This window comes from Diabrotica virgifera, chromosome 4 (genome assembly GCF_917563875.1).
Source record: "Diabrotica virgifera virgifera chromosome 4, PGI_DIABVI_V3a".
In the NCBI taxonomy this organism is placed as follows: Eukaryota; Metazoa; Arthropoda; class Insecta; order Coleoptera; family Chrysomelidae; genus Diabrotica; species Diabrotica virgifera.
Genome location: NC_065446.1, coordinates 151,359,170 through 151,384,802, shown reverse-complemented (window position 1 = coordinate 151,384,802; position 25,633 = coordinate 151,359,170). Strand labels below are relative to the sequence as shown.

Below are 25,633 nucleotides of genomic sequence, written 5' to 3'. Positions count from 1 at the left end.
GTTAATCGCATTAATGTCTGTTGTATCATTTAGTATTAGGCTTTCCTTAATGATTTCTCTGAACGCTTCGCCATTTTCTTTTAATTTTTGTTGGTCTATTATTGGTTGTTTCTTAAATTTTCTGTTTCTTTATAGTTATTGCAGTATTGACTAATAAATAAGTAACTACAAAACACATCGGATTTACCACAGTCTGATGGAATATGTAGTCCATTTTTATTGTTCCCAACTTTCACATGATTCTATTTTTCAGATTTTTTAAAATAATTTGACTTTAAAGGCTACGTACAAAGAGATAATAAAATATTGAATGGGTTGCATATGTGAGTCCATATTAAATGTAGTAATGAAACACAGACTTACTCACAATCATTTAATTATACTTTGACGACCGGTTTCGATCTCTACATTATACAGATCATCTTCAGGTCGGCGTTACAAGTAGTTAAATGCTACAATAAAGAAAACCAGAGTTAGAACATTATCTGGTTGCACAAGTGTTAACAGAAAGCCAAATTCGAAAAAATTTTTGCAATAAAGGTTTTCAACTGTTGACATTTCAGAATATTGATACCTACAAATGCACACCTATGAGTTAAAATGCTCATAAGCATACATGAGCAAATGGGTGCATGTAGTTTGTGAGTATGTGTTGAAATTTAAATTATTAACAATTAAAAACAAATTAAACCACTAAGCAAACTTAAATATGCATCCAAACTCAAAATAGCAATAACAAATAGATAGTAATATTGTTCAAACCTACTTACATGCCGTTACAAGGGATGCGTTGCCACTTAGTTGTTATCATATTAATTCGTCCAACTTATGCTGATTGGCTTGCTGGTAGGGTTATACGGCAAACAGACATGTTACGCAGGTCAAAACAAAGTAATTTTTTTTTTAAATTTTAAATTTTTGAAATTTTTGAAATTTTCAAAAATTTACTTTGTTTTGACCTGCGTAACATGTCTGTTTGCCGTATAACCCTACCAGCAAACCAATCAGCATAAGTTGGACGAATTAATATGATAACAACTAAGTGGCAACGCATCCCTTGTAACGGCATGTAAGTAGGTTTGAACAATATTACTATCTATTTGTTATTGCTATTTTGAGTTTGGATGCATATTTAAGTTTGCTTAATGGTTTAATTTGTTATTATTTGTTAATAATTTAAATTTCAACACATACTCACAAACTACATGCACCCATTTGCTCATATATGCTTATGAGCATTTTAACTCATAGGTGTGCATTTGTAGGTATCAATATTCTGAAATGTCAACAGTTGAAAACCTTTATTGCAAAAAATTTTTTCGAATTTGGCTTTCTGTTAACACTTGTGCAACCAGATAATGTTCTAACTCTGGTTTTCTTTATTGTAGCATTTAACTACTTGTAACGCCGACCTGAAGATGATCTGTATAATGTAGAGATCGAAACCGGTCGTCAAAGTATAATTAAATGATTGTGAGTAAGTCTGTGTTTCATTACTACATTTAAAGAGATAATAATTTAAAAAACGGAAGAGAATTTGATTTCAGTAAGTATTTTAATTCAAAGAAGTAAATAAATATTTCTACGATTTCTATGAAGCCTCACTCGCTACACATATTTCATGACGTAACGTTACTAATAATTTCTCGATTCAGAGCCATACGAGTATACCGTTTATAATAATCGTTTCTATCAGAGTAGAAACAGGTCGCAAGTGAATTGTTGCAAGTCAGTTGTCTTTGATAAAAAACTAAATTGAAACCATTAATTAGAGTCCTAGATGAAAGGTGACGCACGTCCATTCTATTGGACTCTGGATAATACACCGACAAGTGAATCTAATGATCCTAATGGCATCTTTCTTTTAAGTTGTTGACCGACACAGAAGAAATAAATCTGAATTTTTTCCAAGACAACTTTGTCGTTAAATTTAACGGCCCTCTTGATAACAATTATAAAATACTATAGCAACATTAAAAACAATTAAAGAAGATTCGGAGAATCTATTGTTTTCTTTTCTCTTTAGGCGATTCTCAAGAGTTTTATGACAGTTTTGAGTAAATTAAAGGCTTTGTGATCGGTTACAACACGCTTTTTTAAATATTATATGTATATCCGCACAATAACTTTTTGATATATAGTGTGTCCCAAAAGTAGCAAGACGGCCGACTATTTTGCGAAATGAACATCGGATCGAAAAACTGTAAAATATGTGTTCAATATTTTTCAAAAATCTATCAAATGACACCAAACATGACCCCTCATTCCACTCCCTGAAAGTGGGTTAGGGGCAACTTTAATTTCTTAAATAGGAACCCTCATTTTTCAATTTGTAGATAGATGATTTACTTAGAAAAAAAACAATTGATCGTGATACCCTAGGTAAATTATAGAAACGGTCAAATATCTCGAGACGTACACTTCAAAATATAGAAACCAATTTTGTCGGACAATTAAAGGGGGTATTTTTCCGTATTAGAAAAGTTGTCAGACTCAACAGGAATATGGCATAAACGAAGTCTCATCATGGAGCTAACCATGATTTTTTTAAGTGTGGGCCCAAGACCTTATAATATAATATATTCGAAGATGTATTTGCTTTACAGGGACAAAATACCAGGTGTCCACTTATATTTTCCTCAATTTTAACTGCCTCTAACTTCTAAACTTCTAAACGGCTCAAAATAGAAATCTGCGGTTTGTGCTGAAATGTTTTATTTTAGTAAGTTTTGTTTCAGTGGATTGAATGTTTTATATCGCTTTCAATTACGAATAAAAAAATGGCGGATAAAAAAAACGTTGTTGAATTTTTTTTACTGGAACACCCAGTATATATTTTTTTGAAGATTGAAAGAACGATCATTCACCTGTCCATCGATATAAAGTTTTTTAAAATCGGTTATCAAATGACTAAGTAAAGTTTAATCGCAAAAGTTGAGTGACAAAATTTGAAATTCAGCTTTTTAATCACCTTTATGTTAGAATATAGAGTACAAAGAAGTTTTCTGGAAAATGGTGCAACTTTTAATATCGCTGTTCCCCAATCAATCCCCAAATCCCCAAAATAACTCTTATTTTTCAAGATACTGACCATGGGCGGTAAATGGCTAATTTTGGTCTTACTTTATGTTTTTGATGGTGCTGAAAACGAAAATGAAGTTTATTTTAATTGTAAGTATGGGAACATTGTCAAAATCGCAATTCTACCCTAAAAATTACTTAAGCCCATTTTCCGCGACCCCAAAAACCCCCAAGTAACAAGATCAGACCCTTAATACACTTATTTTTACATATTTATGTACTTTTTGATGCATTTTATGCACTTTAAAATGCAACTATGCATTTCTACACTTTTTTTATAGTAGACTTTTTTCCTGACATCATCCAGAACATAATGCAAAAGTTGCAACTCTCGAGGTGCTGTATTTAAAAATTGATTTATTTTGTGCTAAATGCCCTGATATATTGTGGGATCGGTACTCACCGGGTCGACTGCAGACGTTCGGGTACAATTAGCGTCTCTTTGGAAAGACAATGAAGTCGTTTTCTCAAAGTAACAAAACATTTACTCAACACACAAACTACTCTAGGTACCTGATTTCAAAATCAACTGTACCATGCCAATAGTCATTAGTTGTCGAAGCATGAAGCTAAATAATAAAAGAAATTATATCTATATTTTCATAAATTGTTTCGATTATTTCATTCATAGGATATTCTGACCGATAGAAAGCTACAGAAATAAAAATTACATCGATTATTTCATTCATAGGAGATTCTGACCAATAGAAAGCTACAGAAATCTGAATTAAATCGATAATTTTTGATAATCTCTCGTCGTTAAGTATATTACGTCAGATGCCCTTCGTTGCTACGAAAAAATACATTCAGTGACATTAATGACAATTAATGTTTTAAAAATTATAAAAGTGATGACTTTCAATCGTCAAATATTTATAAAAACTGTGTGTTTAATGGTACTTACATAAATAAATTACAATAAAATTTTGGTTTTGAACAGTTTTATTCATGAAATAATCGCAACAAATTGCACTCGACCTCTGAAATTAATATAGAATTTTTGCTCTTGCGACACTTTGACATAATTTCACTCGCCTTCGGCTCGTGAAATTAAAACTGTCAAAGTGTCAAAATTCAATAATTTCAGAGCTCTTGTGCAATTACTACTGATTATTTTTTAATGGTTTTAACTTCCAATCATATAGTAAGATAATTGATCACGTGTTTAATTCTGTCCAATCAGATTAAAATTATGCTGAGAATTATCTACTGTAGAAAATTACCGATAGAATTTTTTTAAGTAGATTGTTTCTGTTTGATGGCAACTAGTTTCCTAGTTTTGACAACTGTCACATTTAAGAAAATATCCATAATATAAGTATTAAAAAATAATCTTACGAATATCACACGACTTCTTCTTCTTCTTGTGCCCTTTAATTCGTCCAATTTTGAACATAGGCTTCCCCCAGTTTCCCCCATTTGCTTCTGTTTAGTGTTTTCTGTTTCCAGTGCGTTCCTCCTATCTTTTTAATGTCGTCTCCCCATCTCATCTGGGGTCGTCCTCTTGCTCTCTTTCCTGTCCATGGTCTCCATTGTTGTATCGTGCTATTCCACCTATTGTGCATATCACACGACATTAAGAATAAATAAGAAAATAATGCTTCATTTTTAATCAAATTTGTTGTCATTAGGCAATAGTTACTCGAGCTCTGCGGGCTCTCGTGTCTATTGCCAGACAACAAATTTTTGAAAAACTGTCGCATTATTTTCAATTTATTCTCACTCTCTTGTGATATTATACCCGACAATTTTTGATAATTTCCTGTCGTCAAGTATTACGTCAGATGCCCTTCGTCGCTACGCAAAAATGAACATACAGTGACATTAATGACAATTAATGCTTTACAACTTGTTACAGAGAACACCAAGAAACAGGTTTTTAGTAAATATTCAGGCTAATATATCAATATAATAATATTACTTAGTTAAAATCATTTAAAAAGATAGTTTAATTCATAAAATAATCTTACCGAATTACTTTCGAACTCTTAAATGATCGATTTGTTTTGCCCTCGTGACACTTTGACATAATTTCACTCACTTTAGAGCTCTCGTTTAATTACCAATGATAATTTTTGATAATATCCCGTCGTCAAGCATTACGTCAGATACCCTTCGTATCACAACTTGTCACAGAGAACACCAAGAAACAGGTTTAGCAAATATTCAGGTGAAGATATCAATAAAATATTAGTTAAAATGATTTAAAAAGACAGTTTTATTCATGAAATAATCTCAGCGAATTACACTCGATCTCTAAAGTTATTATCGACTTGTCGTCGTGATACTTAAACATATCCGTCAAAGTGTCACTTGGGAAACAAATCGATAACTTTACAGATCTCGTGCAATTACTAATGACATTGTTGTTTATTGGAATAATTATTAGCGCCATTTACTTTCGTACTTCTTATGTTGCACAGTAAAATATTCGTTGTCGAAGTAATCCAAAACAGGCGTATGTTCGTGGAATGGCCCATACTGAGAATATTATTTATATTCACCCACACTTAGATTAAAAAAAAATCCATACTAACAGTCCTTTATGTGATCGAATCAGTAAGAAAGTATAATAGCTCGTAATAAAAGCAAAACTGAAACTCACAAAGCAGAAATTTTTGTTCTCTTTTGGGTCTACATTCATTGATACATATCACTATTAAGTAATCAATATCATATTCTTAAAATTAAATAAAAAATTTTACTTATTACATCAAGAACAACACCGTTAACGAAAATTCAAATGATTTCCACGAACTCGCTGTTGGCAGGTATTTACATGAATCGGCAACGGAAGCACCTACCGCATCCTCACAGAAGCTTAATCGCTACTTTTGTATCTTCCTCAAAACCATAACTGTAAGATAATGGGATTTTCCTCAGTATCAAAGAGGGAAGTGGGTGTTCTAGCTAATAGTCTGCCTACCTTCTATCGGAGATAAAGCGTGATATAAGACCAACCATTCTAACGTAATCACTTTTAAATAGTTTTTAACGTTTCGAGATTGAGCGATAAATTAGTGATTTGAATAACGGGTGTGAAGTTTACTGATATGATAGTTTGTTAATAAATTTAATATTTCATTTTCTGTTGTAAGGAAGAACAGTTGAAGTGAGTCGATATTAGAGTATGTTCTTCTTTTGCAGTTAGATTTTCGGAACTTAGCATTAAAGTTAGCAAGTACGTAGATGAATATTGTTGTGCTCTTAATTCTGCAGTGAAAGTACATACAGACAGTAATTCTAAAAATTCAGAAAGTGAAACCGTAAAAGTGTGTTTACGTTTCAAAATCATTGTTCAGTAATTCCAATTTTGGCTTTAATTTTGAACGAAAATTTGATTTAATTTGGTGGTAATCAACTTCTAGTATTTTCCATAATCGTCTCGTTTTCGTTAACTTACTTTTAATGTATTGTATTATACGTAAATCTCATAAAGTATGACCAATCTTCTTTACTTTAATAATTCACTTATTATTGATTTGAGCGCGTTTCAATTTATCACACAGCCAATGTACGAGTAGGCACACTCACATAATATGGAGCTTAGTCGAGGTTTCGTAAATTTTGTTTCCTTTTTCAAGACATTGGTTCGTGGTTACAAAGTAATTCCATTAGTTTTGGAAAAGGAAAAGCATGAGGTTTGTAAAAAGTAAAAATTGAACGTAACATTTCAAACTACACCATACAAATCGTTTTAATAAATAAATGTTTATATACAAATTATGTATAATAGTTTAAAGTATAAGTAAAAATAGTAAAAGTACACGTTTAAGGCACGCATGTGAAAGTTTACAGAATGAGCGAAGCGAGTTCTGCAATTCACATGAGTGCCTCAAATATGTACTTTTTAACACGCATAGCATACAATATTTGTTCCACAAACGTAATTACAGGACAATATCTACAAAAAATTTTACTTGGACTTGACTGACATTCCATTTTTATATTTTTTTGACATTACATCAAAATTGCCTATACGGTCAATACGAACTGCAGTGCCATAAATTTTTTTTCTACGGCCGTGCTTAAACAGCCACTTTCTAGCACGCATTTCGTTTCCGAAAGTTGCACTTTCCCGCAAGGCGTGCGTAAAAGTAAATTTTCCCGCACGGCGTGCGGGAAAGTAGAATACCTTCTAATATGGCATTATAATATATACTATAATACATACAATAAACTAATATTTAGATATTATTTACTCATTTATTTCAAATGTATCTTATTGTGTTCATGCTTTAATGAAATTAACCCAATAATTCGATGAAATAAAATTATTTTGACATAATATTTAAAAGTCAAATCAGTAGACAATTACAATGGTTTTAAATCGTTGTCATGGAAACCAATATCGTCATCGTGGTAACCGATTATATTGAAAGTTTGGTTTTGACAACCTTGTCAAAGAATTAATTTGTGTATTTTCACTCCTAAATAATAATTGATATAACTCTATTTTTTGTGGCTTTTTGCCAAACGTACGGCCCTAGAAAAAATATTGTTCCTAACTCATGCGGAAAGTGTCTTCCCCGCACTCGACTGCTTGCCTGAACTTCGCTATCGCATAGTTCTGGTCAACGGCAGTCTCGTGCGTGAAAGTATCACTTTCCGCACTAGTTAGGAAAATAACTATTAAAGCACTAGGGCCTTAAAGTAGCATTTTTAACGCTCGTATGGAGTGCTAAAAATTGCATTTTTAACACGGTTGTAGAAAAAATACTTTATTTTCTGAGATATATCGTATAAGCATCTTGATTCCGTACTACGATACACGTGTAAGTATATTATTTTTATATGTACATTTTTTACCGATTTCAGTGAGAGTCAGATTTTGGCTGAGACTCAGGTTTTGTTCCAGTTACGTAAAATGTCTGACGATATTAATTAGGTTAGATTTAATAATGCGTTATAATGATAATTATATGGTCTTCACTATATAATTAATAATTATTATATTTTTATCTGCCATCATTTGTCTATTATGGTAAAACGAAATTTAAAAATAGTTTTCTATTTTTAAAAAGTTTAAATCTGACATTCTCGGATTGATATATTTTATTACTACCTATATAGTCCAGAAAGCCACTGCGGATCCGCTAGGAAAAATATTCTTTTTTTTGCACAATCTTACTCAAAAAGGACTCCTTTTAACAAATTTGCATGTTGCCAGGACCAAAAAGTGGTCAAAAATTTTTTAAACGTTTTTTTTTGTTTTTTTCCTAAAATTATTTTTTTTGCATGGAAAAAAGTTTTTTTTAGGTTTTTTGGATCATTCCAAACAAAAAAGGTCTTTAGTGACTTTTCTCTAAAAATGATACTTTTTGACATATAAGCGATTAAAAATTGAAAAATTGCGAAATCGGCCATTTTTAACTCTCAAAAACTATGTGAAAAACTGAAAATTTAAATGTTGCCAAGATAGGCAGATATTCTTTAAACATCGATTGATGAAATCCCGAAGAGGTTTTTGCAATACAATATTCAAAACTCCTTTGTTTTTTAGTTGCTAATCAAGCGTGCGCGACACTATTTTCCACCGACTGTATGGTGCAAATGAAAGGAATAAATTCGTTATTTCCTAAACCGGCGACTTTAAGGAAAAATCCCGAAACAGGTCGATTTTTATTTTTAAGTTATGATATTGTGGCATATATGGTATACTAGTGACGTCATCCATCTGGACGTGATGACGTAATCGATGATTTTTTTAAATGAGAATAGGGGTCATGTGCTAGCTCATTTGAAAGGTTCTTTAATTGTCTATTCAGTAATATAAACATTTACATAATTATTTATACAGGGTGTCCAAAAAATTTTTATTAAATTAAATTATTTGACAAAAAAAGAAGTAGAAGGACACGCTGTATAAATAATTATGTAAATATTTACATTACTGAATAGAGAATTGAAGAACCTTTCAAATGAGCTACCACACGACCCCTATTCTCATTTAAAAAAATCATCGATTACGTCATCACGCCCAGACGGATGACGTCACTAGTATACCATATATGCCACAATATCATAACTTAAAAATAAAAATCGACCTGTTTCGGGATTTTTCCTTAAAGTTGCCGGTTTACGAAATAATGAATTTATTCCTTTCATTTGCACCATACTGTCGGTGGAAAATAGTATCGCGCACGCTTGATTAGCAATTAAAAAACAAAGGAGTTTTGAATATTGTATTGCAAAAAACTCTTCGGGGTTTCATCAATCAATGTTTAAAGAATATCTACCTACCTTGGCAACATTCAAATTTTTAGTTTTTCACATAGTTTTTGAGGATTAAAAATGGCCGATTTCGCAATTTTTCAATTTTTAATCGCTTATATGTCAAAAACTATCATTTTTAGAGAAAAGTCACTAAAGACCTTTTCTGTTTGGAATGATCCAAAAAACCTAAAAAAACTTTTTTCCGTGCAAAAAAATAATTTTAGGAAAAAAACAAAAAAAAAACGTTTAAGAAATTTTTGACCACCTTTTGGTTCTGGCAACATGCAAATTTGTTAAAAGGAGTCCTTTTTGAGTAAGATTGTGCAAAAAATCCGAATTAGAATATTTCCTAGCGGATGCGCAGTGGCTTTCTGGACTAATATAAAGCGTATTATTAAAAGACATCTTCTCGAATTTATCCTTTTTTAGGATGTAGTCACATTATGCCATTAGGTTAACCATTCCTGTCCATTTATCTCTTCTTTCTGCCTATTTGTTTGCGCCCGACCGTGGTTTGCTCCCAAGTTTCTGGGAAATACTAAAATGGATTTAGAAAGAAGACATGCGAGAAGACGCTTAGGCAGGACATGTCGATAAAGGAGATCGATATGGGTATAACTCAAGATAGAGCCGCATGGAGAACTGTAATTAGGAAAGCTGACACCGCATAGGGATAAAGACAAAAATAATTATTCTTATTAGAGTACAGTGCCTCTCAATATGTTTCCACGCATGTAAGTTTATTGAACAGTGGGTGATTTTTGTCACTTTTGATGTTTTTCTCGGTGTCCTTATTATCTTCCGTAAATTTTCATATTTTCCAAAAAAAAACTGATTATAGATATTTGGCACTTCCAATTCATCTTATTCTTCGGTTGTCGTTCGGTTTTTATGCGTATTGTTTAAAAATTCAAATTTTTAGTTTCCTCCGCCATTCTTTAGGCTTATAGTCCATTTACTCACGGTTTTTGCTCCGAATTTTAAGGAACCGCTTGGATTGACATGAAACTTGGCATACACATATCACATAGCTAAAACATGTCAAAGAAAAAAGTCATACTGTGCCGATGTGTGCTTTTCTCCTGGAAGTGAGTTTCATCCCTTCTCGGGGGTAAAAAAATTTACGTTACCAGTAAGTCCGGAAGTAGATAAACTGACTAATTCTAGGCCACTTTTGTTCTATAGAGTTTTTTCACTAATTCAATACTGTTCGAGTTATTTGCGAATGAATAATATGTTCATTTTTAAACAAAAAACTTAACACGTTTTTAACTTAACACATCAAGAACTTCCTCCGCCACCTGAATACATATTTAAATATAACCAAAGCAAGATATTTCTACTATCGTCAGATTAAAAACTCGACACGGGAAATATGAGGCACATCTGCACAAATTAGGAATAATTAATTCATCAGTCTGTTTTTGTGATAATGTTTCGATTAGAGATTTAAACCATATTTTCTTGGAATGCAAAATTAACGAGAGATATATAAATCAATTATATTACAATTTACGACAAACACAAGTTCATTTTCCAATTAGTATAGAATATCTACTAAGTTGTCATAAAATGGAAATATTTAAATTACTCATAAACTACTTGAAAGAAACAAATATAATCATTTAAGTGAAATACGTATAAATATAACAAAACTAATAAATTGAGGTAAAAATAAAATAAAAATCTGTGGCTAACGGACTCGCATCCAAGCCATTTTTTCACACACACACACACACACACACACACACACACACACACACACACACACACACACACACACACACACACACACACACACACACACACACAACACGTTTTTAGACGGTTTTTCGCAAATAACTCAAAAAGTAAGTATCTTATCGAAAAAAACGATTCCTAGCAAATATAGTCTGTTACAGACCTCACACATACACAATTTTTTCACTTTTTATGAGCTTTACAGTAAACCTAGTAGAAGTAGAGTTAAATGAAGCACTTTTAGAGAAAAATCATTATGGTAGGGGAGTAAAGTATCAACAATACATAAGTAAAGTAACTTGTGAAGCGGTAACGAAATTTCATTTGAGATGCGAATTAGGGGGTGATTTTCATGATTTTTTTTAAAAAAAAAAGGGACCAACTTTATTTTAAGTATAACTTGCTTACTTTTGATGTTAGAAACTTAAAAAAAAAACAAACAGTAATGGGTTTTAAAGTGTTTAAAAAAGCTGTAATGGGTTTTCCCCGAAAAGTGCTTAATTTTTTGGTTATTTTACGTTGAAATATTTGGTTTGGAATTTGACGAGTATGAACCTATTTTTCATTAGCTACAACTCTACTTTTGCTGGGTCTACAGACCTCATACATACACAATTTTTTTCACTTTTTTATAAGCTATATTTTTGTTAGGAACGTTTTTTCGATAAAACAATTAATTTTTGATTTATTTGTGAAAAACCGGCTAAAAACGTGTTTTTTTTTTAAAAGAAAGAAAAGTTGCTTAGAAGTAGTCAGTTTGTCAGTAGAATATAAGAGAAATATGCTTTATTGTCATGGACAATTGTACAATTTTATCGACAAAGCTTATAAAAGTCTTGAAAACAAAACAATAACAATACAATTTACTAAAATTACATAAATCGTCAATATAATTTAAAAAATAATAATAATGAAGTAAGACAGAAACAATCAATTGCAAAATTTAAAAATTTAAATAAATTGCAAATTGCATAGTCTACCTTAGTAACCAAGTTTAAAAGTTAAGCTGCTGCATATGACACCCAAATATAGATAAAAAAATACTACTTGTACAAAGGATACTGTAATTTCTTAGTTATTGATTAAGAAATTCTTCTACAGAATAATATGGTCTTTCAGATAGGTAAGCTTTTGTCATTTTACCGAATTTGGGGAAAGATGCTGCAGATTTAAGTTGTAGAGGGAGATGGTTGTATCCATTTCCGGACATATTTTGTATATATATATTTCCCCCCCCCCCCGAGAAGGGGTAAAAGTCACCCTCAGGGCAAAAGCACACATCATCACAGTATCACTTCTTTTCTTTGACTTGTTAACTTTATTATGCCAAATTTCATGTCAATCCAAGCGGTTCTTTAAAAGTCAGAGGTTTTGCAATATTCTACCGTGAGTGAATGGACTATTAAGCATTTAAAAGTTGCATAAACATGTTGACGTTGTTCGAGTTATGATTACTACATAAATAAAAGATTTCTCTCATTGTATTTCGCGATCTTTATGTGAAACCAATCAAATACCCATCTCAAGTTAAATTGTCGCAACGAGATGAAAAGATAACCGCCAGCGAATTTGTATTCAAAGCACTCGGCGAATTTAAACACATACGATGTGGCCAGTTTGTCATGCTTATAAGGAGAAACTGCTTACAAATATTCAAGGAAAGGTAAGGTGGGTGGTTTTTATGTTTATTCGCATCGTTACCTGACTCCATTCTGATTTACCACTAGAAGAAACGACGCAAAGCTATGTACCGTCAGTGTTTTTATCAACAAAACCTAATTTAATAATCCGATCCCCATTACCAATTTCTTTTTACCCATTAGTGAAGGACTCTTTACCGACGTTTGTACTTATATTATAAATTAGTATAATACTTTTTAGCAGAAACTTTTGTAAGTTTCAGCAACATCTATGTACATATGTACTGAGAAGTGTCAGTCTTTTAATCAATAATTATTTAAAATATATTCATACAAAATAAAATTATAATATTTTCATTTCCTCATTTCAAAATTAATTATTAAGCGTCATCAATATATACTGTCCCTGTCCATATTGTATTGTAGATGTTAAAGAAGAAAGATGACAAGATCACACTTCAAAGTTTCATTTTCATTATTTAACCACTGCTGGATATTTCTGAATATAATTCAATTTTCTCTATTCCGAACTGTTTTTGCCTAGTGTTCCCATAGTCTTTTATGTAATTTTCTTGCATGCCAGTGGATATTTTCAGTTTTTTTTCTAAATATTATCTCCTAGATATTTTATTAAACAAAAACGTTAATATAAATGTTACCTATAGCATGTCGGCATTACCAACTCTTGTATTGTCGAATATGTGCTTCCACTGCAAGGATACTATATAATACCGATATCCGCAATTGTATTTCCATAGGCGTATCGTATAGGATTGATTATGTTCGTTTATTTGGTAGGACAATTATATTAATTCTGATTTTGTGATTTGAAGTTTAAATTTTTTTAAATTTGTATATTTTATTTATAATAAAAATTAAAAAGCAAATAAAAAGTGCAGTCGGTGCAAAAAAGCAAGTAATTTGCATCGTATTTGTTTTCGGAGTATCTTTGAGGATAGCGGCTCATGGTCAGCGCCCATCCTATAACAACCAAATAGCCACTTTGGCACGTTGACCCCTGTATGTACTAGAAATGGTATATAGCAAGTTGTTTTAGACACTAGCTGTGTGTCTCATGTGTCAAGTCCTTTATAAAACTGTGCACCTTCCTCTCCTGTTTTCTTAATCAAATTTATGGTTTCTTACATGTTCACTCACTTGCTCGCTTACTTGCATTTCTGTTAGCCTTGTTGGGATTTTTCCCCAGGTAGGGGGCTAACTTCCCCTGGCCTCCATAGAATTTAGTAAACCTGCATATATGTGTTTCGTCGATATGATCAAGGCTTTTGACAGAGTGCAATTAAAGGACCTGTTAGAAATAATGGGAGAAAAAGCCTGAACCACAGGCTAATTAACCCCAGTACACGATATTAACAAACAATGTAAAACAAAAATAAGAGTAAAACATTTGACAACAGAAGACACAGTTATAAACGCAGGAATTCGTCAAGGCTATTCACTGAGCCCTTTCATATTTAAACTAATAATGGACAAAATAATAGAAAACCTTCCCAGAACAGCTAAGTTTAAGATGGGTAACACATTCTTTATAGTCGTTTGTTACGCTGACCATGCTGTTTCTATCGCCGATTCTGAAGACAATCTCCAAAAGCTACTGCATGTACGTAATACTAAAGCTATAGAACTAAATATGCTCATCAACACCTAGAAGACTAAGTGCCTAGTAATTTCCAAAGAACCGATAAGATGCAAATTAGAAATTGACTCCCAAACTGTGGAACAATTGAATCACTTCAAATATCTTGAAGTGGAAATAACAAGCTATGGAAATCTCTCAAAAGAGGTCAGAGAACAAACAATGAAAACAGCTAGAATCTCGGGATGCCTGAAAGAAATCGTAAGGAAGAACAAATATCTAAATACTGAAAGCAAAGTAAAAATATATAAAACAACAATAAGACATAATATTATAACATATGCAGCAGAAACAAGACCAGACACAAATAAAACGTTACAAATGATGAGAACAGTTGAAATAAGAACACTAAGAAGTATACAAGGCAAAACTATACATGACCGAATAAGAAGTGAAGACATCAGAAAAAACTGTAAAATACCGAACATAGGAAGGTGAGTCAGATAGAGACGAATATATTGGAATAAACATATAAGGAGAATGGAGGACAGCAGACTCGTTAAAAGTGCAAAAACGAATAATCCATTAGGTAAAAGACCACAGGGTACCAAAACGATGGCGAGAATGCTGGACCTCATCGTCCGTGGAAGACTTGATGGCGATGAACAGACAGTAGCATAATCGATAAACTCTGTCTCCTAATTTTACCGAATTGATAAAAATTGGCTTTTCAAAAATTGAATTTATGTTGTGTCCTTGACACGATGTTATATTTTTTTCTGCTATTGATTTATATGCGCTGTATTTACTACTGATGTACTAATTTAAAGTTCTATCTCTATTCATACTAATACTACATGGATCGCTAAAGTTGTGGTTTGTGGCATTGTTTCTTCTCCAATGTAAATTTTTACATTAAACGTTTATCCGTTTTTACCACGCAGCAGTTAAAATAATTTTATTTCATATTTTGTCGTTTTCGAGAATTACTTAAATGTTGAATTTTTGGTTTATCATCAACTCTGATAAATATTAAGAATTATTATGATTATAGAAAAGGTTTCCAAATCTAATATAATTCTACTGCATGTGAAGTACTTAAAATGGCGTCAAGCTCATGGCAAATTGTCAAATTTTTCCACCACAATTTATCCACAAATTAAACCAACCGATTCCGATCTAACCATCTAAATAACGCGTTCATGTTCTTTATAAAATTTGTACCCTTCAAAAACTCGAAACATACACATCATCATCGGCTCTACCGCTCTAGGTGAGTCTTTGCCGCATTTACTATTTTCCTCCACTGTTGCTATCTCTCATTGTTGTACACCCATTATCTGTGTGGCATTTTCTATCACTCGATCTTAGTATATATCTCGTTCATATTATTCGGTTTGCCTTGTTCTTAGTTATTGATACAATCTAGTCCTTTGGAATTTCTTTTAGTATAGCCGTTCACAAAATTTTGTAATTCTGTATTTCAGTTCTTGTCTAGTCTGTGGCCTATTTACATGTATTGACAGTATCCGTTTTAAATGGTGCCATAAAAATAATCTAGAAGTGTCAAATCCGTACATCTTACTGGACATTCGATAGCTCCTCTTCTTACAATCCAACGATTTGGAAATGTATTGTCGAGAAACTCACGAACGCCTCGAAGATAATAAGGAGGTGCTTCATCTTGCTGAAATCAAATCGATCTATATTCACGAGATAAGGATTTATATCATCAAAAAAGAGTCTGGCTAATTTTCTGGTTCTGGCATAATCCGACTCTTATAGTTCTTTACCAAAAATATGGTTTAAAATGGTGTCCACACAATTCCTGGCAACACATTGATCTTTTGTCGATACTGCGTATAAATACATATACAGTATGTATAAATTACATGCACCAGTGGCGGCTCGTGGCCTAAAAAAGTGGTGAAGGTGAGGAAAGTCTGCTGGACCCAAAAAGAATTTCGGTATACTTATACCTATGACGCGCTCAAATCTCATTAAAAATTCTTTAAAAAATGTTTAGAGATTGGAGCCCTAACAACTTGAAAACTTTTTTATGGCACTTATATTAGAGACGAGGATGAAGAGATACTTAAGCAAAAAAGCACTATGTATTAGATAGATTAATAAAACTAAATTAATTAATTTGTATAAATCAAGTCGAGTCTTCGATCGTTTATGGAAGCAAATCTATCAATGATATCCTCGTAGAAAGGATGCTTGTACATAAGTTTATTTAATAGTTCCCTATGAGTGCGATAACAGTAAAACTAAAAGTTTTTAGCCTTTTTAAGCACGAAAAACTTCTTTCTACAGATACAGTATTCGATGGAATTGTCAGAATTAAACAAAACAAATTATAGGCTTCTGTAACAATGTCTTTAATTGGTTGTAATTTTATAACCAATTCTTGCAAATTCCCATTTTTTAATTTCCGTTAGCAAAAAAAGGCAGAGCTCTCTTTTAAATCTTTGAATTTTCCAAATACTGATAAATTTCCAATTTTTCAATTTCTATTAAAATATGATCATATTATATTAAATAAAAAAATTAATGCTCTGTATTGGGTAGAATTTGCATTCGTGCTCATACCATCATCACACCAAGACCTTTTCAAAGTATTAATGACGGTCATTGTGCTTGCTTTGTCAAAAATAGAATTAAAAAATTATTCGCTTCTTTTATCAGGAATATCACGTTATAATATGAAAAATGTCGCTAAAAACTGTTGCTAAAAATGTAAACTCAAGATCATTTAAATCTAAAAAGCCTTTAGATTTGCGGTCAGCTGAATTGATTTGCGGTCTTCCATCTTCCGAAAAAACCGGATACTGCCCATCATAGCACGCATCCAACTACTAGGTGAATAGGACGGATTAATTTTTAGATTCGGCTGCACTTGCTAATCTGGGTACTACCCAGTGCCGATAGGATGACGTCACGTTGCCATGACAACCGTTGATGCTTGTGCAGCCGAGAAAGGAAATTTCATCCACGTCTTCATCTCACTTTGCTGGAGTCATAGAAGTCAAATGACACAGATCAGGATCTAACCGTCAAGGACCTACAGTTTTAATTTTTGGATTACATATCGAAATTTTTTTTTATTTTTTGGATTAATTAAAAAACAGTAGGTTTATAATTAATTTCAATATTTAGATATTATAATGCTACTTATATTTTTAATTTTTTTGTCTTAATTCAATTACAGTTTTTGGTGAAGCTCGCCTTCACCTACTTCACCTGACCGGCCGCCGCTGACATGCACTATTCTTTATGTGTCAATTAATTTAATTTTAAAAATGTTTTATGGACACCTTGTATAAATATTTATGTTAATGTTTATATTACTGAACAGAGAACTAAATAACCTTTCAAATGAGCTAGCACATGAGCAATATTCTCATTAAAAAAAACCATCGATAACGTCATCACGCCCAGATGGATGACATCACTAGTATGATCTAATCAGCTGTGTGATGAATTACCGAAGTTATTTTTAACGTTTGCGTTAAAGTCAACTTAACTATTACATATAACTATTTCCATAACTATAAAACGTAAATTCGGTGTGATGGATCATCCACCGTTATGAGATAAGTTATTGCTTAGACGTTATAGGACGGAAGAAAATATTAAGTTTTCTAAAAAGAGAACCTTATGTAGAATCAGTACAAGTTGGAGCGAGAAAGAGAATCACGAGAAGTTCGTATACCTACATACCGGCTACCGATGACAGAACAGCTGTTCGCTGTTCGGTGTGGTTCGGTGGTGAATCGTAAAAGCATTGATTAATAACTACAGGGTGTGTTTATAATCAATGGTGAAAGTATATAGAAAGAAGTACTTATACTATTTAAATTTACATTCAAGATGCAGTAGAAATAAACAAACTAAGACACGTTAAATGCTACTAGGAGCACTCCCGAATCATAATTTACAATGTATAAACTTTGGAAATCATGATTTGGGATTTACAATGTATATAGGTACATTGTAAATTACGATTCGGGAGTGCTCCTAGTAGCATTTAACGTGTCTTGGTTTGTTGATTTCTACTGCATCTTGATTGTAAATTTATTATAAAACGCTTGGATTTGGATGTTTATAAATAGAAATTTCAATTTGATATCTCTCGATTTGATTTTTGTATAATTTTAAAAATTGCATTAAGTACCACTCTAGTTTTAAATTATTAGCTCTTTTTCATTTTTATTGTTTTAATTTTATTACATACGTGTTTCAGTTGTTATCTTAGGTCTATGTTTTTGATAATTTTGTGCTGCTTTATATTTGATATTAAATTTGATTTATTAAAAATAAAATGCCGCACAAGGTCCTGGGACAACCTGAAGCAGCGTTCTACGTTAAATATTCACTTGATTTCTATCTAAAAACAAATCAAAACATAAACCTAAACTTACAATCCTTAACATAACTACAGAATTATCTCATAACTTGAGGTTTAACGTCGCGTTATAAAGTGACAGTTGATATATTAGATAACTCCAGAACTGTCAAGAAATAACGCAAATAGTTAAGTTAAATATGATACATCACACCAATTCGAGGATTATAACTTAACTACAGGATAACTTTACGTTAACGATAACTTCGTTCATCCATCACACGGCTGATGATATGCCAAAAAATCATAATTTAATAATAAAAATCGATCTGTTTCGAGATTTATTTCCAAAATCGCTTATACACTAAAAATTAATATATTCCTCTCATTTACACCATACTGTATATCAACATTATAAACTATTTTGTGAAAGTAATTTTATACTTATATTATTTTAATTTCGTCTTTATTACCTAACTACTCCACTGTTTTTATGTAGAATGTAGAACATAAAACCGTCCACGATTTAAACAGCTTGCAGTGAGTATGCCGCCTCCACCGCACTGCAGTGTCTGTCTGCATAGACAGAGTAGTGCATTGCGCCCACCCCCACCGCAATGCACCACGTGTTTACCGCCTCCCGCGATTTCTTTTGTATTAGTTTTGACTGTGAGTAGTTGGAACGACCTCTGCCGCTACAATCCTATTGGCATATTTCTCCCTTAGGATTTGGCACATCTACTGATGATGAATGGTTTTGTCCGATACTAACGTAATAAGGCAGAAATAAAATAAAAATTTCTTTCAAACAGTTACAAATCGAGTACGGTTGTTTACTATGATTACATCACAATAAATCTCTTTAATCTCTTAATGTTTTGAAGTAACAAGAAAAATTAGAAATCAATAATAATTTGCGATTCCAATACATTTTGATAATAAAGATATTAATAATACGCAATGTTCTTTAAATTGTTGGAAAGTAATTTTTTTATTGTAAAATAATTTTAAAAACTCAATATTTACCATAGAGATCCGTATGTATTTTGATTCTTACAGTTTTATTTTGTTCCAGTACTTAATCAGCACATCCTCGTCAAGTGATAGCACTCCCAGAACTTACCAGAGTATGAGCTTAGGCGCAAAGGTCCCATCTGGCAGTTCGTAGGTCCCGCGGCCCTTTTGCCGCCTCGCGTAAATGACTATGGCCGAGAGTACAGTCGACTCTTCCACTACCCACGACAAAGTTAACAATAATCATCCACTGGTAATCAATCATAATCATCGTATTGCTGGCAAGCTCAAGAAAAGGAAGAGACTGAGCCAAGTTCTGGATAAGCTTACTGGTAAGATATTGTTTTCAATTTTTCATTTAGTTCTCTTTCGACTGTTTTAATGCAAAAGTATGGAATAAATTAATTATTCCAGAAATAGACGACTTTTAATGTTGAAACACGTCAACAACGATGCAATTATTTCAAATAGAAAATAAAATATATTTCAAGAGTTTAAACCAAAACTGTTAGTTTATTATTGCAATTAACTTATAATAAATAATTAGAAATATTTTACAATAAAATTATATATAATATATACAATAAAATTATATATAATTATATATATAATAAGAAATATGTATACGACCTTCAGCAATGAGAAAGATGGACAGAAAATTATTTCTTAACGTAATTTAATTAATGAAGGTATTTATTGTAGTTGCATTTTACTTGAGGAAACAGGACCGCGTCATCAATATTTTTGTTTTTCGAAAGTTCTGCGAACTTTCAACAGTGCGGCAACAGTGCGCAAACAGTGCGTTGGCAGCACGACAGAGACAGTGACATTATACTAACAAAAACAATAATTATTATACTCATAGGTGCGCTAAATGTTGCCAAGTCAGTCAAGTTCGATTTCTTGTTATAGATAATCAATTTTTAGTAGTTCCAATGCGACACAAAATCTAAGCACGGAATAAAAAAGTTTATTTGAAGAAAATGTTTTGTTTTGTTCTTCTTAATGGCGGTACAGGCTCGTTTTTGCAATATTTTATTTAATTATAGATAGTCCTGTCGCCAGGGGGAGTACAACGGAATCCTTTATTCAGATGGACTTACCCAAGTTTTTTTTATGTATTTTGACCCGTAGAACAAGAACTTTTGGGTAACAGTTGATCCGGATGTCAATAAGATTGTTATAAACGAAGAACTTGACGAATTACATAACAGCGATTTCTCGCAAAACAATTTTTTTTGTATTTTTTGGGTCATTTTAAGCAAAAAATGTTCTTACAAGTTTTTTCGTAGGATGCATAGTTTTCGAGATAAACGCGGTTGAATTTTAAAAAAATCTAAAAATTGCAATTTTTGAACCCGAATAACTTTTGATTAAAAAATAAAATAGCAATTCTGCTTATCGTATTTGAAAGTTCAAGTCAAATTATATCGGTTTTGATTATGTGCATTGCTAAAAATTTATTTTTTTATTGTTCAAAAAAGCTATAAACATATAGTGTTTGAGTGATGTTTTCAATAATCTCCCATTTAAAATCGAACGAGTAGTAGACCCATCAAATAAAATTACAATATGTACATGTAAATCAAAATGTAATTCCGTACAGGTTTAAATAAATTTTTTATCAAAGTTTAGGCCAACACAACAGATATTTTCAAGAAAGTATATAATTCATATGAGGGAATCATTGTTTAAATAATTAAAAATAGGTAATTTTTGCACAAAATTTACTTTTTTACCTGCTGCCGTAATTCATGTTTTCATTAAGGATTTTACAATCCTTTTCTGTAAATCTGAAGAAACAGTCTTTTACATAATACTTACTAAATTAAATTTGACCCTTAATTTATTTAAATAATTTTAAATCAAAATTGAAAAACAAATTTCCAAAAAAATATTATTTGCAATATAAATAATCACTATAAAACATTTTGTTTTCAAGAAAAAGTTGAGGTATGGTATCAGTATAAATTGAAAAAAAATGGTTTATATACAGGGTGTAACGAAAATACAGGTCATAAATTAAATCACATATTCTGAGACCAAAAATAGTTCGAATGAACCTAATTTACCTTAGTACAAATATGCACATAAAAAAAGTTACAGCCCTTTGAAGTTACAAAATAAAGATTGATTTTTTCGAATATATCGAAAACTATTAAAGATTTTTTATTGAAAATGGACATGTGGCATTCTTATGGCAGTAACATCTTAAAAAAGAATTATAGTAAAATTTGTGCACCCGATAAAAATTTTATGGGGGTTTTGTTCCCTTAAACCCCCCAAAACTTTTGTGTACGTTCCAATTAAATTATTATTGTGGTACCATTAGTTCAATTCAATATTTCTATAACTTTTTTGCCTCTTAGTATTTTTTCGATAAGGCAGTTTTTATCGAGTTGCGGCTTCTTTTTTAATATGTTTACATAAAAATTTTATGGGGGTTTTGCTCCTTTAAACCCCCCAAATGTTTGTGTATGTTCCAATTAAACTTTTACTGCGGTACTATTAGTTAAACACAGTGTTTTTAAAACTTTTTTGCCTCTTTATATTTTTTCGAGAAGGCACTTTTTATCAAGATATTACTTCTTTTTTAATATGGTTCAAAATATACCTAAAAATGTAAATCATAAATAAATTTTCATATTATTACCAAGTCTCCATAATCGTACTTAGCCATATACAAATATGTGGTGGATTTGACAAATATTCAAAATATCTCGATAAAAACTGTTTTTTGGAAAAAGTACTAAGAGGCAAAAAAGTTTTTAAAATATTGTGTTTAGCTAATGGTACTACAATAATAATTAAATTAGAACGTACACATAAGTTTGGGGGGTATAAAGGAACAAAACCCCCATAAAATTTTTATGGTGTGTCCAAATTTCACTATAATTTTTTCTTAAGATACTACTACCATAAGAATGCCACATATCTATTTTCAATACAAGATCTCTAATAGTTTTCGATATATTGGAAAAAATCAATTTTTATTTTGTAACTTCAAAGGGCTGTAACTTTTTTTATGTGCACATTTGTACTAAGGTAAGTTAGGTTCAATCGAACTATTTTGGGTCCCAGAATATGTGATTAAACTTATGACCTGTATTTTTGTTACACCCTGTATATTGAGTAGTTTATGATATATTTAATTTGTTAATAAAAAATTACCATGTTTTCAATTGCAAAAACGCTGTTGTTGGCGATAGAGTATACAAGTTTTTAAAATCTTATTTTTTTTGCTTTTATGTATAATTTTGACAAATGTATTGGCAAATTAAAATTTCAAAAAAACCCTCCTCCAAAATGGCGTTTTAAAATTGGTGTAATTTGTTTAAAACTGTTTTTTTAATAACCGGGACTAAAAATTTTGAAATTTTTTTTCTATACTCGTATTGCTGGTAATTTCTGACACATTTGCAAATGAAAAAAAAAAAATTCTAGAGCCATTTTTTGCCGAGATAACTTTTAGAAGTTTAAAAATTCACTGTCTGTTAACCCTACGACTTAAGAACTTAATATATACACATGATAAAAATTGTGGAATATTTAAAAAAAGATGTATTTCGTAGCACCTTAAATGAAAACTTTTTACCTGAAAATTGGCGGAGGAGCAGTTTGCAATATCTCCGTTAATAATGGGTCAATTTCAATGGTTTTTTTTTAATTTGAGGTAGCCAAAATAATCATATGCATGACCCTTTTTGCGATAAATATTCATTAATTTGTTATAATCAATTTTTTTTTTCAAAAAAATTGTTTTTCTCTACTATTGTGATAAATAAAAGTCGGCACCAAAGAACCACAAATCAGCATGGAAACATATTTTTATTTTAATTGTACCTACACCGCACAAACCTTATGGAAATTAGGTCCCAGTGACTTTTGTTCATACTTTGGGAAAATACTCTTTGAAGCATCCTGATAAAAAGTTCTCATGGACACAACTCAATCGTATGAAGGATTTTCAAGATATAGAGGCACAAACTCGGATAATTATTTACTAGGTATTCCTATTCCCTGAGTTACTGGTTATCTGGCAACATGTAGAAGTTTGGATCAAGGAAAAGTACTGGTAGTCTAGGATTTTTTCCTGGCTATCCAATGGCAACTTTTATTTTGACCTTGACCTTCAATGGACGTCATCCTCTAGAGTTTCGAGGGTTTTCGGCACTAAATTGATATAAACAGATTACTCATGTGTTTTTGGGATCGCTAAATACGAATATGTCATCAGAATTGACCTCAGGAGGACGTGGTGGCCAGGGCCACTGCAAGGGACGTCATCTTCTAGAGTTTCGATGGTTTCTGGCATTTAAATGATACACATGAATTACTGGAGGGTTTTTTGGGGGGTCGCTAAAGACGAATATGCCACCAGAACCGACTCCCGGAGTACCTGGTTTCCAAGGTCAATGAAAGGGGCTCCTGGAGTTTCGAGGTACTATATTAATGCAAACGGATTAGTTATAGGTTTTTGGGGTTGCTGAACACGAATACGTGATCAGCATAGACACAGGAGCACCTGGTGGCTAAGACAGGTTATCTTCTGGAGTTTCGCACGAATCAAATGGAGGAATCAAATGGATTACTCTTAGGTTTTTAACTCCAGAAGATAAACTGTCTTAGCAGGTGCTCCTGTGTCTCTGCTGATCACGTATTCGTGTTCAGCAACCCCAAAAACCTATAACTAATCCGTTTGCATTAATATAGTACTAAAGACCCTGAAACTACAGGAGCGCCTTTCATTGACCTTGGAAACCAGGTGCTCCGGGAGTCGGTTCTGCTGGCATATTCGTGTTTAGCAACCTCAAAAAAGCCTTCAGTAATTCATTTGCATCAATTAAATGCCGAAAACCATCGAAACTCTAGAAGATGACGTCCACTGAAGGTGAAGGTCAAAGTAAAGGTCGGCATTGGATAGTCAGGAAAAAATCCTAGACTACTAGTACTTGTCCTTGATCCAAACTTCTACATGTTTCCAGAGAAGCAGTAACTCAGGGAATTGGAATACCCAGTAAATCTTATAATTTTCCGAGTTTTTGCCTCTATATCTTGAAAATCCTTCATACGATTGAGTTGTGCCCATGAGAATTTTTTATCAGGATGCTTCAAAGAGTATTTTCCCAAAGTATGAGCGAAATCCACTGGGACCTAATTTCCATAAGGTTTGTGCGAGGTACTTTAAAAAATAGTAAAATTTTGTTAATAAATTAAAAGACAAAATCCACAAGGAAAAGAAAAAGTTTTCCTGTAGTTGGCTGTATACCATCAATCACAAAATTGGAAAGAAATCCTTTGTAAAAGGTATAAAATTTTTTTATAAAAATATTTTAAAATATCTGGGTAAAAACCCTTTACATAAAATATAGATGCCTTAAAAGTGCATACTTCAATAAAAAGGCCTGTGATGGTCACATGGCAAACAGGATAATGCCCTAAGGTAAGGTATACAGGTTGAAACCTGTATACCTTACCTTAGGGCATCATCCTGTTTGCCATGTGACCATCACAGGCCTTTTTATTGAAGTATGCACTTTTAAGGCATCTATATTTTATGTAAAGGGTTTTTACCCAGATATTTTTCTTTTGTGGCTCAGCTAGCATCCAGTTTATCGAACACTGATGATGATTTTTTATAAAAATCGAAAACGTTTTGTTATGATGTAGAACTTTTAAGGGATTTTTAATAAAAAATTTTTATACCTTTTACAAAGGATTTCTTTCCAATTTTGAAATTAAAAGAAACATAAAAATTTCTTCTTTGTACACAATCTCGCAAAGGTAATGTGAATACAAAAGAAAATATATAAAACAATGGAGGACAACGTCTATATAATGTATATACAGTAGGAAAAATGAAAGAATACCCATGAACGAACATATAAAAGACGCTGTATTTTCCTGTCACCGTGTCACACAAAAAATTGGCCAGCGCAAGTACATGTAATAATTATTGTTACATGTACTTGCACTGGACAATTTTCTTTGTGA

The 25,633-nt window shown here is 32.0% G+C and overlaps 1 protein-coding gene across 1 annotated transcript in view; it reads left to right on the top strand.

Moving 5' to 3' along the window:
* LOC114330575 (early growth response protein 1) overlaps positions 1-25,633 on the top strand; it is a 453,598-nt gene that overhangs the window by 409,355 nt on the left and 18,610 nt on the right. The window contains exon 4 of the mRNA XM_028279963.2: positions 19,701-19,971. Coding sequence (XP_028135764.1) covers positions 19,824-19,971 — 148 coding nt within the window. The 5' untranslated portion in view covers positions 19,701-19,823. The remainder of the gene's footprint in view (positions 1-19,700; positions 19,972-25,633) is intronic.